Source organism: Oryx dammah, unplaced genomic scaffold, assembly GCF_014754425.2.
Source record: "Oryx dammah isolate SB20612 unplaced genomic scaffold, SCBI_Odam_1.1 HiC_scaffold_26, whole genome shotgun sequence".
Classification (NCBI taxonomy): Eukaryota; Metazoa; Chordata; class Mammalia; order Artiodactyla; family Bovidae; genus Oryx; species Oryx dammah.
Window position 1 is genome coordinate 995,235 of NW_024070210.1, and position 17,234 is coordinate 1,012,468.

The 17,234-nt window shown below is 53.0% G+C and overlaps 1 protein-coding gene across 8 annotated transcripts in view; it reads left to right on the forward strand.

Moving 5' to 3' along the window:
* The window catches only part of TTC7B (tetratricopeptide repeat domain 7B), a 240,733-nt gene that overhangs the window by 181,890 nt on the left and 41,609 nt on the right, over nt 1-17,234 (forward strand). For 3 of the 8 annotated variants that reach the window (XM_040227474.1, XM_040227468.1, XM_040227476.1), the window contains 4 exons: nt 1,018-1,134; nt 9,045-9,142; nt 13,118-13,285; nt 15,719-15,769. In XM_040227474.1, the coding sequence (XP_040083408.1) occupies nt 1,018-1,134; nt 9,045-9,142; nt 13,118-13,285; nt 15,719-15,769 (434 nt within the window). Of the gene's footprint in view, nt 1-1,017; nt 1,135-9,044; nt 9,143-12,341; nt 12,345-13,117; nt 13,286-15,718; nt 15,770-17,234 lie in introns of all 8 variants that reach the window. The other 5 variants (XM_040227469.1, XM_040227472.1, XM_040227470.1 and 2 more) reach the window with 5 other exon arrangements.

Sequence of the window (17,234 nt, forward strand, 5' to 3'; positions counted from 1 at the left end):
TGAGCTCACACGCACGCTCTCCGCAGTGAATTACGCTGGTAGGAGCAAAGAGCCTAGCGGAAAACACGGCGCCAAATGGGCTGGGGACACACGGTGGCCTGCGGGCAGAGTCTGCAAGGCCTCGATAAGGGATTTTGACGCATCATTACAGGCAGTAAGGAGTCGCTGTAGTCTCTTGAGCTGGGCATGGGGACGGTTTTTAGATGCGATTTCTTTATGTATGACCTCTTAGAGCCGGAAAGTGAGAGGGTAGCATGGCCATCGGGACAGAATCTGGGCTCAGGCCAGGGCTTCACAAGGACAAAGGCGATGACCCCGGGGACCAAGGGAGCTGATGCCAGAGGGGTCAGCAGGCTGCGCGCAGAGGAGCACTGAGAGGCCGGGAAAGGGAGAAGGGGCCACGCTGAGTGCCCTGGCGGTCTGGACGGAGCCATGGGCGGTGCCAAAACGGGGGAGGGGGTCAGCGATAGTGGTGACTTGGTGAAGTCCTTGCCCCTCCAGAGCAGGGCTGGAGGGGTCCAGAGGGGAAGGCCTTACCCAGGCCCCGCTTCTCATGAGCCCTGGGTGCAAGCTGTCATCTCCTCCATGCAATGACGGTCACTGCCTAACGTTACTGATAGATATTTATATCAACAGAGTCACATCACGTGGTTTTGTAAATAAACCAAAATTCACTTTTGATGGATTTTTGAGGTTTTGCAGATAAGTTGGTTGTGCTCTAAAAAGCGCCCTGTTCCTAAAATCTCTGTGTCCTGAATGGAATCAGCCGCTCGATGCTCTTCACCTGACCACCCGTGGCGACGCTGTGCCAACGTCGCCGTGGGAGCGAGACTCGGGCAAAGCCGGATCCTGCCCCGCGAGCTCGGGAGTCCCTGGCTGCCGAGCTTCCCTCGGACGCCCGCTCCTGTAGGGTGGCCAGAGTCCCTTCCGGTTCCTTAGGGAAAACCCGAACGGACGCAGCAGGGTTCCCAGAGCTCCCGGCCTGAGCTGTGTCCTCCCCTCTGTCTCCCCACGCAGACTGCTGTTTTCCAAAGTGAAGCTGGAGTCCCTCTCCCGGGGCCCGGACGAGGCGCTCCTCACGTGTAAGCACATGCTACAGATCTGGAAATCCTGCTACAACCTGACCAACCCCAGGTAAGAGGCCAGGCGGGCGGCGGGCGGCGGGCGGGCGGCGCGTGGCGCCCGGCGTCTGGCGGGACGAGCTCTGCAGCCCCGCGCACCCCCGGCTCCGCGGCGGAGCCTCACGCTCCAGCTTTAAGGGCGTTCTCTCCTGGCGTCTGATGACTCCGCCAAGCCATGGGTTTCTTATGCTTTTGCCGCCACAGTGGCCTGCTAGGCCCAATTCCGATCGGTCTCCTGATTTCGCTCAACCAGCCATTTACCTAATTCCTTTGAAGAGTCTTACCATCTTGCTAGCGATCTGTGGATGGACTAGTCAGTTATATGGTCCAGATGGTGTTCTCACAGTAAGATTTAAAAGACCTGAGTGGATAACAGGCCGCATCCTACCAGGGAGAGTAGAAATTGCTATTGGGGTGATAAAGTAATTTTCAAGAAGCTAAAATCATGACTCAAACAAGTATACAGGAAGCATGTACCAAAGGTTTTATTTATCTCATTAACTAATGAAGGAAGCAATAAACTGTTAAGACCAATTCAAAGAAGAATTTGAAAACTAGACATGCCGAAATGAATTTGCAAATAAATATAAAAACAATAATATCCTATAAAACAATGAAATATATTGTTTGGGGTTACTTTCTCTAAAGACACTGATTGTGTCTCAACCAGACAAAATTGGTAGCTTTTCCGCCGGGCAGCTCTGCCCCCCAGAGCTGTGAAACGGCCTGGCCAAACTCAGTCAGTCCAGGCCCCACGCCGCACGGGCAGATTCTGTGGGGAAGGTCCGCTAGGCAGCCCACCAGTCTTCTCCCAGTACGTCCCCGAAAAGCCTCATCTCCAAGTCTTGGGCAGTTGTTCCCAGCAAATGTCCAGATTACAAAGTGTGCCCAGACCTGTGAAGGAAGTGACTGAAGGAAGAGGGGACCTGGTGAGTCAGGTGGATTCAGACGGCCGCTCACACGCTCAGAATATGTTCAGGTTCGCAGCAGGACATATGGACAGCCTGCCTGCTGCTCTGAAGAGTCAGGAGTCTGAAATGCGTAAGTCACGGGTGTGTTCAGGGTCCGGCCCAGCCCCCGGGAGGCCGGCAGGGGGAGGGTGTGTGGGCTCAGGCGGGGCTTCCACGAGGACAGTGATGAGACCGGGGCCAGGTGACATCAGGAGAGTCTGAGGCTACTCCAAGGGAGCGAGAAAGGGAGCCAGGGCTAAGCTTCGAGCCCTGAAGGGCTGGGCGGAGCGCACAGCCGCTGGTGTGACAGGGACAGGGGAGAGGTGGCCGGTGACCGGGGAGCATGAGCCAGGTCTGGACCCTGCAGAGCAGGGCTGAGGAGGTGAAGGAGGAGAGGCCTTGGCCCGAGCCGTCTCTCACGAGCCCCTGGTGCCGGCGAGGAGGCCCCCGCAGCCATCTCCCCTCGGTGGGAAGACACCCGGAGACTGGCCGCCTCCCTCCTGTGGCTGTGTTCCGAGCTAAGGTCATCCTCATGGGTGGAGAAGGCTGCCTTCTCAGTCTGTAGGCAGCAGTGGGAAACGCCCGCGTTTCTGTCCCCAAAGCCCCTCTCCCTGTCTCCTGGTCTCCCTGCACCAGCAAGATTCGGGGCGTGGGGAGGGTCTTTGCCACGAGCCGGGCCGTAGGCGACACTGCGGAGCTGGCTGCTTCCCACTGGAGCTCATGCCTCTGTCTGTGCCCCCCTCCACCAGCTCCCGCGTTGCCAATTCTCCCTCTGTCTCCACACCTCTCCCACCTCCCCACATTGCCTCCCACGTAGCAACCAAGAATATTGAATGTGAGGAGAAAAAAAAATAGCAGAATCGGAAAGCTCTTTAAAAATACTTCGCCAAATGCCTGGGCTGTGTGCACGCTTCCTCCGTCTCCGGGAGGATCTTCTGGCGGCGCAGTGTGGAGCCTGGCTGCGGGGCAGGGAGGATGGAGTGGGGGGGGGGGTGTCTCGGGGGAGGGGCGGCAGGTCTTCCTGTGGCGCTTCTAACTGTACTTTCTCTGGGATAGAAATAAAGCTCTTCTCCTGTGGCCCTTCCCGCTGCGCAGCTTTAGCCGCCCTCCCCGCGCTGTCGGGGAGGACCCAGCCCTGGCACAGAGCGGGCACAGTACGGGGCTGGGCGGGGGAGGGCCTGGGAGGCAGCGCCCCACGGTCCCCAGATCAGGGCAGCTCTGGGCCCGGCAGCCCCCAGTCCGGTCACACAGGGTTCTAGAAAAGGCCAGAGGCGCATGAGCGGGTGGGTGAGAGGCAGCCCTGCCTGGGAAGCAGAAAGCCCCCTGGCTGCAGGAGGCTGGCTTCCGGCTGCAGAAGGGCCTTGCTGACTTGGGGCTCAGGTGCCCCTTGTGTCTCGGCTGCCTCGCGGGGAGGTCTCTTCTCACCCTCGGAGTCTCCCCCCTGCTCCCACCCCTACAAACCCCCCTGGGGGCTGGCACCGGCCTCCAGAGCAGGGAACACAGGGCACAGAGGACGACCCTGGGGCATCGCAGGGCCAGACTGTGGCCGGACCTCGCCGAGTGTTCTCTGCAGCCTGCCCCTCCTGTTAACTCTGGCTTGAGGGAGAGCCACAGCCCAGCTCACGCCACATCTCCCGTGAGCGCAGGATGCAGGGCGTTCTCCTGGGTGTGCGCGTGGCAGAGTGCCGGTCACTGCAGAAACCTGGGTGGACTTCCTGAGGCCTGCAAGGTTGCGCTTGCCTTTGGGACAGAAACCCGCCTCATGGTCTGCCTCCTCTCTCGGGGAAGCACACAGCTCCGGCTGTTCTCGCAAGTGTTGACCTGGCCACTCAAGACCGTGTGACTTCGGCCAGAGCCTCGCCAGACGGTCCAGCAGCCTCCCGGCGAGGAAGCACTTCCCCGTCTCTGCTGCCGGGCCAGGCTGTTTATACGTTCTTCTCAAGCCCTGTCTCAGCCTTGCCAGACGGCTGCTGTTCATTCCACTTTATAAAGGAAATAAAAGTGAAGCTGCGTGAGGTTACAGATCTTGCCCTAGTGTTCTCAGCTAAACAATTGGTACATCTTTGATTCAGACCCCGGCCTGCTGGACATCCAGGCCCTCCCCACCGCCTGTGCCCCTCTCTCAGCCACCAGCCAGCTTCTTTGCCTTTGGCTTCTTCTCATTAACCACTCTTCTCCCTCTTGTCTCCACCACTTGGACCATCCACCGTGTACTCACATGATTGGAAGAAAACTCCTTCCTAAGTCCCGTTTCAGTCACATTAATGCACAGCATATAAGTGTGGAAAGGAGAAAAGGACAAGTTCTTTGCCGTGACCTCAGCTGGGAACGGGAAATCCCACCGCATACTGATCGGCTCAGTCGCTCAGTCGTGCCCGACTCCTTGCGACACCGTGGGCTGCAGCGCGCCAGGCCTCCCTGTCCCTCACCACAGCCTGGACTTCACTCAAACCCACGTCCACTGAGTCGGTGATGCCATCCAGCCACCTCATCCTCTGTCGTCCCCTTCTCCTCCCACCTTCAGTCTTTCCCGGCATCAGGGTCTTTTCAAATTTGTCAGTTCTTCTTATCAGGTGGCCAAAGGATTGGAGTTTCACCTTGAGCATCAGTCCTTCCAATGAATATTCAGGACTGATTTCTTTAGGATGGACTGGTTGGATCTCCTTGTAGTCCAAGGGACTCTCAAGAGTCTTCTCCAACACCACAGTTCAAAAGCATCAATTCTTCGGTGCTCAGCTTTCTTTATAGTCCAGCTCTCACATCCATACATGACCACAAGAAAAACCATTGCTTTGACTAGATGGACCTTTGTTAGAAAAATAATGTCTCTGCTTTTTAATATGCTGCCTAGGTTTCTCATAGCTTTTCTTCCAAGGAGCAAGCGTCTTTTAATTTCATGGCTGCAGTCACCATCCGCAGTGATTTTGGAGCCCCTAAAATAAAGTCTGTCACTGTTTCCATTGTTTCCCCATCTATTTGCCATAAAGTGATGGGACCAGATGCCATGATCTTAGTTTTCTGAATGTTGAGTTTTAAGCCAACTTTTTCACTCTCCTCTTTCACTTTCATCAAGAGGCTTTTTAGTTCTTCTTTGCTTTCTGCCATAAGGGTGGTGTCATCTGCATATGTGAGGTTATTGATATTTCTCCTGGCAATCTTGATTCCAGCTTGTGCTTCTTCCAGCCCAGCATTTCTCATGATGTACTCTGCCTATAAGTTAAATAAGCAGGGTGACAATATACAGGCTTGAGGTACTCCTTTTCCTATTTGGAACCAGTCTGTTGTTCTATATCTGGTTCTAACCGTTGCTTCTTGACCTGCATACAGATTTCTCAGGAGGCAGGTAAGATGATCTGCTATTCCCATTTCTTTCAGAATTTTCCACAGTTTATTGTGATCCATACAGTCAAAGGCTTTGGCATAGTCAATAAAGAAGATGTTTTTCTGGAACTCTCAGTGAAAAACAATGATCCAACGGATGTTGGCAGTTTGATCTCTGGTTCCTCTGCCTTTTCTAAAACCAGCTTGAACATCTGGATGTTCACGGTTCATGTACTGCTGAAGCCTGGCTTGGAGAATTTTGAACATTACTTTACTAGCGTGTGAGATGAGTGCAATTGTGCAGTAGTTAGAACACTCTTTGGCATTGCCTTTCTTTGGGATTGGAATGTGGCCACTGCTGAGTTTCCAGTGTTGTGGCCACTGCTGAGTTTTCCAAGCATATTGAGTACAGCACTTTCACAGCATCATCTTCCAGGATTTGAAACAGCTCAACTGGAATTCCATCACCTCCACTAGCTTTGTTCGTAGTGATGCTTCCTAAGGCCCACTTGACTTCGCACTCCAGGATGTCCGGCTCTAGGAGGGACCACACTGTCGTGGTCATCTGGGTTGTGAAGATCTTTTTTGTGTAGCAGTTCTGTGCGTCCTTGCTGCCTCTTCTTAATGCTGGTAGTTTCCCCCGTATTTTGGAGGAGCTTTTCTTTTTGCACTGTGCGCTCTCATGCCTCTTCAGAGCAGTCCCAGAAAATGGGCAGCTGTTGCGTTCTGTCAGACCCTTTTTACTGATGAGAAAGCTGAGTTCGAAGTGAAGGGAACTTGCCGTGTTTGTGTGATCCTGCCTGAAGACGCCTGGGAAATGCTCCAGTTTCCTCTCCAAGGCCCTCCTGTTACATCCAGTATTGACCGTGTATCTGGCAGTGTCTCAGAGCCAGGAAGCGACCAAGCTGGGATGGACTCTAGTATTCCGACTCCGAGTCCCCACCAGCTTTCCTCTTGCTGTTAGAGAAGTTTCCGGTTTCCAGAACAGCTTAACCATCAGGAGAGTTTACTCTGGGTTTTCAGGCCTGATTTAGGGGGACAGGAGCTGCCAGACATGTGCCCTCCACGTGTGGGTCTCTGCAGCTCATGGGCGGTGGATTGGAGGCTCCTTCCGGTTTTCTTTCCCTAAACCTTCTACTGACACCATTGCCGGGAATGGTTTTCCCTTCCTTTCTGCCAGCCTCCGTGGGAGGGGGTCCTGGCACCTAAGGGCAAGCCAGAGAGGAGCGGAGGTGACGGGGCTATCGGGGAGGTGGTCCGTAGAGGAGCCCAAGCAGACATGTTCCAGAGAGAGGAGGGCTCGCGGGGGGACAGGCCAGAGCGAGAGCGCTAAGCAGCCTCGAGGGCCGGCCAGGCCTCCCCAGCCCCTTCTCCCTCCTCCTGTGGGTCACGGTGAAGGCAGAGTCTGCAGCATGTAAGCCAAGAACTGAAACCTGCTTAAAGCATCCAGCAGGATTGTTAGTCACTAAGTCAGGGTGGAGACAAAAGCGTCTCTGTCTCCGTTCAGACTAGTTACTGTTGCTTATATACCGTGGAGATAAAGCGAGGAATACAACCGTACGTAGTTTCTCAGCTGGTGGGAGAGAAACAGGTCAACAGGTCCTGTGTCCTTACTGAGTGATCTTTGTAAGTCAAGATTCTGTCTTAGTCGGGGTTTCTAACGCCTGGGGTTGGAGCTCCTTAACTCGGCTTCCCCACACCTGCTGCCATGTGATGTCTGCCGGCACGGTACTTGTAAGGGCCCCTGAGGTGTGTGCCCAGGAGCTGTGATTCTTCTGAAGCTGTGCCTGCGTGACCTCAGTTCGGCCTGGCTTGTGCGTATGTCGGAAGACAGTCTTCACCCTCATCTCACACGGAAGTCCCTGAAGCACACAGGAAGTGGCCTTGCTCAGAGTGACCTGTCATCAGGGACAGATCTAGGAAGGGACCCAGAGTCCGGGGCCGGCTGGGTTCCGGGACGCAACACAGCACGCAGCAGCCTGCCCTGTGCTCTGAAACTTGGTGCAGTGGGGAGCCTGGAACAGACAGTTCCCGTCCTCTTTTCAAGGTCCAGTTCACTGAAAACCTAGGCACGGCCTTCCTTGGCAATTCCAGCACCTCACTGTGTCTCCTGGAATCCCCAAGGTGATGAAAAATATCGCTATATTTTGAGATCATATCTTCCCAAAACTCCTAGGTGGGGACCTATAGCAACATTCAGATGATTAACTCTTTGCCAAATTTTTATAGTATTTTTGTAATATTTATATTAAAAATACGTGCCTAAACAGAACAATGCTAGAAACATTCAGTTGGTAATGTGATTAATGCATATTTGCACAGACTTTCGTGCTGTCTTCTGCTCATTCATTGTTTCTCAGACATGGAAATAACTAATAGAATAGTTTCCAAAAAACATGTATCCAGTGATGTCATAAGTATAGGCTGACAAACAGTCTGTACTGAAGCAAGTTTCCTTCTGTTTCCTGTGGATTTCTTTATAACTACATCACTGGACATGGAAATTACAGCCTGCAAACCATATTAAGTTTCATAGCAAATCTTGTTTGTACCACTTTTAGCAACAGCTGCAGAGAGGAAGGAAATCGTGTCCCTTTATTGTCGAAGTTGAATTTCTTGACAACAACAACTAAAAAAATCATCCGTAGAGCCCCCAGATTAAAAAAAAAAAAAAAAAGGATTGAAAGAAAAGGCATTAGACTCAAACCTCAAGAGACAAATATGCATCTTTGATAGAGTATCGTGATGGAGGAAAAAGAAGAAGGCAGTTTTCATTGTTTTTGCTTACAGGCTTCTGCAGTTAGAGGGGGAAGCAGTGTGAGCTAAGGTTTGTGAGTGGCCTGTGTGGTCTCCCTGTGACTCACCTGAGGGGTGGCCAGTCCCGTTTTGCAGGAGCAGCGTGCGGGGCTCGGTGCGGGATGCTGGTTGGGGGCGCCAGCCGGGAGGCTGCTGGCAGGACCCGCGGTGCCCTCCCTGAGGCTGCCTCCTGCTCAGGAGCGCTGGCTGGGGGCTCTCTGCCAGCCCCCCATCCCGTGTGCAGCCTCACACAGCCTCTCCCTTGTTCATTAGTCAGAGGCCTCGACCACATTATTGATGATAAAGGCTTGTTCTCGGGACCCAATCAAGGCCGTGGCTGTGATCAGCCTTTGAAAAGTAGGGCCCAGTGGTTCTTGAATTCGGCTCCGCATTGGAACCAAGGGGGGGCTTTGAACGCCAGCACTTCTGATCTGTTGGGTCGGGCCGGACCCGGGCCTCAGCGGTGTGTCGAGATGCCCCGGGTGGTCTTTCTGGGCCGCCACCGGCTGGAAGCATCCGTGCTGAGTGAGGGTTCCGGAAGGCGACGGGAGGATGGCGCACTCACGGGCCTGGCGAGCCTGGCGCCCAGCGTGGGTGCCCAGCAGTGTGCCCGCATTGGGCGGGGAGATGCTGGCTCCACGTTTCCGTTTCCCGCACTAGCTCAGGCCCGCAGGTGCGGTTTGAGCCGCGCCGCGGATACGGATGCTGAAAGGAAGCCGGCCCAGGGAAAGCTGGACGCGTGGTGCCGAGGTGCCGAAGAACGTCAGAAACGCAATTCGGGCATGGGGGTCGGGTGCTCCTCGTTCCTTCCCCCACCCACCTTCCAATGACTGACCTTTGCAGCTGTGTTTTGCAGTGATTCTGGACGGGGGAGCAGCCTCTTAGATAGAACCATCGCTGACAGACGACAGCTTAATACAATCACTTTGCCAGACTTCAGCGATCCCGAGACAGGTGAGACTGAACGGGCAGCGGGGCTGAAACGGTGTTAACCGGAGCGGGGTGGGGCCCGGCCCCAAGCCCCGTGGGGTGAAGACCCCGGGCCCCAGGGTGGGAAGGCACCCCCAGGGAAACGAGCTCATCTGCCGCCTGATGGGCCCTTTCCCCTGGGTCTTTTTCAAGCCTGTGTTCACGGTGGGGGCCGTCCTATTCCTTGCCAACACAATTCTTTGAAATCTTTCTGTTTTTCCCCTTGCTCTTGGAGCCAAAAATTCGAAACTAAAATTAGACTCTTCCCATCCCCTTCAAGCGTCCCTCGGCTTTTGTGCTTCTTTGTCTCTCTGTAGATTTCAGACTTGCTGAAATCAAGGTTTCGGTGTCTCATCCGTGGCACCCACGAACACACACCCACCCCGCAAAGGACCCCTGTGAGGGGGCAGTGGGTTCTGAGCCTCCGAGTCTACTGACCCCGAGAGGAGGCCTGCCACACTTCCTGCCTCTCTGCAGATACTAGCACGTCAGTTCGCATCTGTGTTTCTACAATTGCCTAAGTACAGGCCGGGCAGAGATACCGGTGTCATCTCCAGAAGTGCAGACAAGTAATTCTTGATAGGAACACCAACATCTCAGGGGGCCGTCTGGAGGATTCAGCGGACCCCTGGACTATTGAGATGTGCCCAGCTGTGAGCCTGAGGCAGACCCCGGGTGTCGTGGGGAGCGGTTTGCTGCCTCCCCGCCACCCGCCTGGGGCTCTCTGTGTGGCTTAGTCCACCTCCGGGCGCCCCCAGCAGCCCCGGGTCCTGACCCAGCCCCTCCGAAGAGCCAGAGAGCAGCCCTGAGCCCAGCTCGGGGAGTCACCCTGGAGAGCCTCTCCCCGGGGACGGGAGCCGGGCGCAGTCCTCGCCCGAGCTGTTCTCCCAGCTGCCCACCTTGCCTGGCTAGGCCCCCTTTTCCAGACCTCATGTCGGCGCAGGAAGCCTGACCGCAGGGCCCTGGGGCTCCCCGGTCAGGAGAGCGCTGAGCAGCACGAATTTCAGTCAGTGCCGTTTACCAGCTGCCGCTCCAAGTGCAGGCTGGGAGGGCCACAGGGACTCGGCCCTGCAGCGGCCTGGGCCCCGGGCTGAGGGCCAGCCACTGGCGGGCTTAGATGGGAACCAGGCCGACCCTGAGCTGGGCTCTGCTCACGGTCCAGTCCCACTGGAGGGACGTGCGTGACCCCTCGCTGCAGAAAAGGGAAGGTCAGGCTCTTAGCCCCCACAAGGCGAGGCTCGGACCTCCGGGGAGAGAAGACAGGGAGGTGAGGCTCACCTGTTCCTCACAGCTGCCACCCAGGGCCTCCTCCCCGCCCAGGACCCTGCGAGGACCCTGGTATGAAGTCAGACCCCCTGTCCTTCCAGCTGGTCGGGGTCTTCATTTGCCCCGAGGTCCCCAAACTTTCGTCCACATCACAGTGCAAACAGGCAGGAGAAAATGAGCGAGGCCCTTGGGGTTCGTTCTCCCCGTTGCCCCAGGAACGTCCTCCGCCCGCCCCGAGCCCTCAGGAGGCTCCCTCCGCAGAGGAAGCCTCAGGTGCCACAGCATCCCGTGAGGTGTGTCTCGTGCCCAGCGGGGGTGGCCACCCTTGTCCGCAGTGGGCACCGCTGTCCCTGAATCCTGAGTCGGGGTGGGGTCCACACTGCTGGGGCACAGGCTCCCAGGTGCTGGCCAGTGACCGTGTTACTGTGTTGCTGTGGTTGTACTTGCCTCACGAGCCCCTCCAAGACCCTTCTCACCCGCCCTGCCCGGGAGCCCCAAGTCGTTGGTTTTCCCACCGGTACTTCCCAGGAGGCTAGGGAGCCGGGAGAATGGAAGGCCATGTTAGCTGACCTGATCAGCGGCAGACTGGTCGTGAATGATGGCAGAGCATTCTGAGACGATCCTTTAAATCCAAGAGACTTAAAAACCCGACAGACTCTCCTACAAATGGAAAAGGTGCCTCCGTCTTGATGAATAAAGGGCAGTTTTGTACAGCTGAGCCCGTGGGCAGTTCCAGGAGGGCAGCAGTGCCTATTGGCGCATCTGTGTGGACCCCCGTCTCCCGAACGACCCACGGATTGAGCTGAAGCTCTGATTCCACAGGTTCCATAGGGATGCTCTGCTTCCTCCCTGCCCTTCTCCCTCGCCTTTTCCTGAAGATAACCAGTTTTATTAGCTTTTGGTTTTCCCTTCCATGCAAATAAGCTCAGATCTTACTTCCCACATCCCTTGACTTGAAAACAGCAGACTGTGTCTGGGCTGCTCGGCCCCCGTGGGGTCCCTTCACGCGTCCCCCGGCCCCCCTGCCTTCCTCAGCGGAGAGTGTCCTGGGGCTTTATTTCAGCCCCACAGTCAGTGGATTTTCTAAATGCCCTGAAGGACCCAAGCCCCTGCCAGGAGCACAGCGGGTGAAGACGCGTGCCCGGTACGGAAGCGACCTCCCGCAGTCACAACGCCGCCCACCCCGTCACCGTGGCGCAGGAGACCCCTTCTCGAAGCCACAGACCCCCTTGGGTTGTCCTTTTTGTTTTCTAGAGCTAAAATTGTATTTCCCTTTTATTTACTTTTTTAAAGTTTTCTATTGTGGAAAAACTTCAAATATACCAAAGTAGAGATACTAATGCCATGAGTCCCCATGTACCTGCCACTAGCCTCCAACAATCCCTATTTTTTTTTCCCCTTATCTCTCCTGTCCAACACTTAGTTTTTGTAAGGTATTTTGAGGCAGATCTCAAATACCATATTTTGCCTGTTAAAATTTCAATGTATGTGTCAAACAGATAAGAGTTCTTTAAAAATCTAGCCAAGGTACCCTCATTATACATCTGGGTCATGATGAAGTACAGGCCCGGTGGTGTTCATTTTGAAAGATGGGTAACCGGGAGGCCTGTCTCCCACCCTTGCAATTGTCCAGATTCGGATCTGAACTGTAACACAAGGGGAGCCCAAGTCTAGAAGCCTCGGACTAGCCAAGTCCACTGCAGCCAGAGAGTGGACGTTGGTTTTGTTAAACGGGTGTGGCAGAGTGAAAACAACCCGTAAAGAATCTGCTCTCCCTCCTAATAGCGCCTCTCCGTCCGCTGCTCTCCCCAGCCCCACCTCTGTCGTCCAGTAGGTCCCAGCCGTCAGCAGAGACTCGAGTGGAAGGACAGGCTTTCAACTCTGAAGCTATGAGTCATTGTTTTTTCTTTGGAATAAGTTAGTTCCTTAAATAGAGGATGAAAAAAAAAAGGTTTTTTTCTTCCTTTTGCCCTCAAAACAGGATGTGGGGTAAGGGGATTTATCTTTAGTCATTGGTGGATGTTGCCAGACACCTATCCAAAGTAAAATGATTCTTTCTCCTTGAAAGTTTGCCCCACTTTGTCCAGGAAAGTTTTCAATTGTCGCCCTGGTGGTCCTCCCTCCTGCGGTGTGTCTCTCCAGCTGAAGACAGGAGGTGACAGCCAGCCCAGCCGCCACACCCAACCGCGGCCCAGCCTGGCACACTTACCCTCCATTGCTGCCATGCTGCGACCTGGCCCGTGGTTGCCCCTCAATAGCTCCACCTGGGAAAACCTTAGTTTTCAAGTACATTTTATATAAGTGCTTCTCATAAAAAACAAATCAAGGAAAAGTCAAGTTCTAATCCCTTCCAATTGAAAAGCAAATAGTTTCTTTCCCTCTAGAATGTTGCGGATACTATAGGTTAAAGACGTACTATTTTCAATGGACCATACTGCTGAATCTGTGCCCAGGTAAATCTGAGTTATTTTTATTCCATGGTGTTGTTGCAGAACAGATAATAACCAGTGGAAACACAGCAAATTTGTTCTCTTCGAAAAGCACTTGTATTCTGTTGTCAAGTAGAGGAATGATTATGTATTACATGACCTCATTTTCTTTGCAGCTTATGTGAGTATTTTAAAAGCTGGTTTGTTTTTTCTGTGTTTCTAAAGTTTTTTTGCCTTTTTCCTTTTTTTTCTTTCACTCTTTTAGTGTCAGACTCCTCCTCCTCTTCTCTTCCAAGAACCGAGTCTCCTCTCCACCCGTTTCTGTCTCCTCATCTTCCTTCTCATCCCAAACCCGAAACCTTTGTGTGGCCCCCGGCTGCACGCTCAGTCAGTGACCCGGGGCCCCGCCAGGAACCCTCTCTGTGGAAACATGGTTTATGTTTGTTTTTTTTCCGTTCTTGTTAGACCTGCTTCGTTTGCCTGATGTTTTATTTTCTGATAATCTTCCTAACTGCTAAGCTGGGTAGCAAACTCCATCAAACCCAACTGACAGGAAATCTTGCTGCTCCGAAAACCCAGAGGCTGCAGGGGCAGGAGGCAGTGTTGCCGAGCTCCTCCCTCCCCTCTGAAAAGCAGAGGAAACCTGACTTGAGCAGAATCAGTAGAAGCTTTTCCAGAACACTGCCTCTGGCTCTTGGGCACTCCTGTGATTTCCTGGAGTTGATATTAATGCATAAAGATCCTATTTTCCTAAAAGAGACCAATTAGAACATTCCTAATTATTTCCAGTTTTCAATTTAGAAATGAATTCAACAAGTAAGTCATAATCAAGGTCGTATTGTAAAGATATCGGTCATCTGCCTTTTAAATATGTGATTCTCAGAGCTTATGCTGTGTTACAGTCACGCAGAGAGCTTTGAAGACTGCAGGTTCCCTGGGTCCGACCCCCAGAGTTTACGATTCAGGAAGCCTGAGCTGGGGCTCAAGAATACGCACGTGTGTGAAATGCCTTCTCATGATTCCAGTGCCAGTGGTTGTAAGACTGTAAATTGCTTTCCATTTGCAGGGAAAGAAAATGTAGGGCTTGTGGCATGCATCTAGGCAGGGAAATTGAACAGCGTTTTAATATAATCTTGCTTTTAAATAATAGGAACATTTGAAAGTCTGTTTTGGGTCCTGTCAATTAAAAAAAAAAAAAGATCCGTGTATTAAAATGAGACACTGGTTGATCAAGTCCTTAAATGGCCCCTAAAAGTGGGTCTCGCCGGAGATCCACCTTTGTGCTGCCACTCGTTTATTTAATGCTCACTTTACCTGCAACACAGCCAGAAAATTTAATCTCTATATCCCTGATTTATAAGGGCTCATCTTTGGTCCAAACGCTCAGTTATATGCTGAACAAAAGCTCAGCATATAAAGAACTACTCTCCCTAATGTGCTCATACTTCTGATGGTGACCTGCTGCGAGCCTCACTCTGCTGAGAACTGTTCTGAACTCAACCTCAATGACAATCCCACTTTTACAAAATGGAAGATGAAGATAATGGTTTTAAACTGCTTACGTTGTTTTTAATCTGCTTCTTAAAATAGACATTTTCCCTTAATACAATGACTAGGAACAGTTGCCAACTTTGGTTTTTTTTCTGTTTTGGTTTTTCCGGAAAAGTTGTTTTTTACATTTTTTGCCCAGCTTGAGGCTGGGGTTCTTAAAACGGAATCTTATTGAGCCAGGTGGCTCAGCTGTAGAGAATTCACCTGCCAGTGCAAGAGATGCGGGTTTGATCCCTGGGTGGCGACGATCCCCTGGAGGAGGAAATGGCAGCCCCCTCCAGTATTGTCAGCAGGAAAAGCCCACGGGACAGACGAGCCTGGCAGGCTGCAGTCCACGGGGTCGCAGAGTCAGACAGACTGAGCAGCTGAACAATAACAAGAAAAACTGTTCCAGAATGAGGTTAGATATTCCCACCACCCCTCCCCTTCTCGTTTGCATAACAAAGCCACCTACCTCCACACCCACCGGTATTTACCTCCTTGCATCCCGGGAAGCCCTGTGTCCCTTTAAACCTCTGAGGACTGAGGTCCACCTTTCTGGTGGGACACCTGATATCAGATTAATTAGCAAACGGGCAGGGCAGCGCACACCCCCTGGGCTTTCTGCTGAACGTATCATGCACCAAGCCGCGCTCAGCTGTTTATTCTTCACAAAGCTCTGAGTCACCTTCTGTCCTCAGGGAGCCCCTCGCCAGTCACCAGGTGTTCTAAGACTGACACACCCAAGGATCCTGCCTCCCAGCCGCAAACACAGCATTCCGCTAGAGAAGGGAAACGTGCCACACGCGCACGTGCCCAGTAAAGGCAGAATTTCTTGATTAAGATTATAATAAATTTGAATGCCAGCTCTTTCCCCGAGAACAGATAGCCTAGACCTAAAGCTTCGTGAATCCCACCCCACCCGCAATCCTTTGACTTCACAGGATTGATCACTAGCCCAACCCTACAACTGCTGGAATCATGAAGAGGCTTAATGTGTGGAAAGATCTGAAAATCGCTTGTTTGATTATTTTTCCCTTCCCTTTGGAATTTCCTGCCCTGGAAACAAAACAGTCCACGAATTGGTCAGCTTTCACGTGCTGAGGGAACAGTTAAACACGGAGGGGAACGCCCACTTGGCCTTCCTTTGCTTTAAAAAAAAAAGATCATTGTTAGTGGAAAAATATATGTCACTCTTGAACTGAAATCTGATCCCAGACAACCAGACTTACAGTTGGAAGGTTATGAGAATTCCATTTGCTTTCTTAGCCTTAATTTTGATTTTTCAAATGTTTGTTTCTTGGTTTTAATTTTTGGTTTGATTTGTTGTTCCAAGGCAACTCTCCAGAAGTGTACTTTCATGGTTTTCCCTCCCTTTTTTCAGTTAGTAAGTAGTTTGCCGATCTGTTACCTTTTCCGAGGGCCTCCAGAATCCCGCTCCCCTCCACCGCGTGGTGTGTGCTGTGGCTGACTCCTGGGAGCGTTCGGATGGCCTGGACCCTAAGCTGCCACCCGCTTGCTCACTCCTCGCAGGGCCCAGCTCGCGCGAGATTCTAACGTTTCCTCCTGCAGCTTGGGTTTAAATACGGAGGAGGCAGCACTTGTCTGGGAAGGACTACAGAAGGAGGCATTGCAGGAAAAATGCCCAAGGGAAGGCGTGCGGTGGGGGGTGTCAGCAGCCCCGCGGCGACTGATCGGAAGTGTGAGACATCTAGGCTTCCCAGTGAGGGTAGATTTGGGGTAGAGGGAACTAGTTGAATCTCAAAATTCCTTTCTGGTTCAACCCTTATTGCTACATAGAAAAAGCGGTTCCCTTTCCATACGGTAAAATGAGGCTTGACGTATTCATACAGAGGCCTTAACCCTTCTGATGAAAACAGCCTGCAGTCTCTGGAAGGCCAGGGGAACCTGGGTTCAGCGGGCAGTTCTGCAGAGGGGCCCATGCAACCCGTCTAGCCTCCCTGGCCTTGGACTCCTCACCTGTGAGGAGCTAAATTTGCTTGTTACCCTGCTCACACGCTCGGGCTTCCCAGGTGCCACTAGTTGTAATGCGGGAGACCCAAGAGACGCCGACTGGATCACTGGGTCGGGAAGATGCCCTGGGGAGGAAATGGTGGACCACTCCAGTAATCCCGCCTGGACAGAGGAGCCTGGCGGGCTATAGTCCGTGGGGTCGCACAGTCAGACGCCGCTGAAGCAACTTGAGCACGCTGTTCACAGACGCCTTTGCGGCTTACCAGGAGCTGGTCCTGACTTTAAGCCTCTACCAGCCCCTGTGGCTCCCAGAGGGCAGTGACCGGCCAGGCCGGGAGAGCTGGCCTGGAAGGTAGCCGCCAGGCCACCCCCATGGTGCCCGCCCTCCTGAGCTGAGGCGCCCGGGCGGCCCAGGGGCCGTCATTCTGGAGGGAGAGCTGGCTGGGTGCTCTGTCCTCCGAGAATGTGCCGGCTCGTGTCCCCAGCGTCATTTCATTTCACCGATTCTGGGGAAAGTGCTGCTCTCTTTAGGAGCCCAGAGAAGAGAACGATTCTAAGGAAAACACACACCGCTCAGGTGAAGCAAGGTGAGAGACAAGGCCGAGCTGGTGAGCATCTTATTATTGACCTTGCGTTTTCTGACATTTAAAAACATCCGTCAGGATCAGGAAGTGACCTGTCGGTGAGGTGGTAACTGACTTTACCTTCTGCCTCTGCCTAACAGAAAAAAGTCACTTTTTAATCAATAAATGAACAGGTCACTCTAATGATGGCCCCACTGCCTTTGAGGGGTGGCAGTTGAAGTGTAAACGTTCTTGCTGTTAATTAAAATTAATTCTCTTAAAAAAAAATAGTTTGGTCTTCCCTGGGGGCTCAGA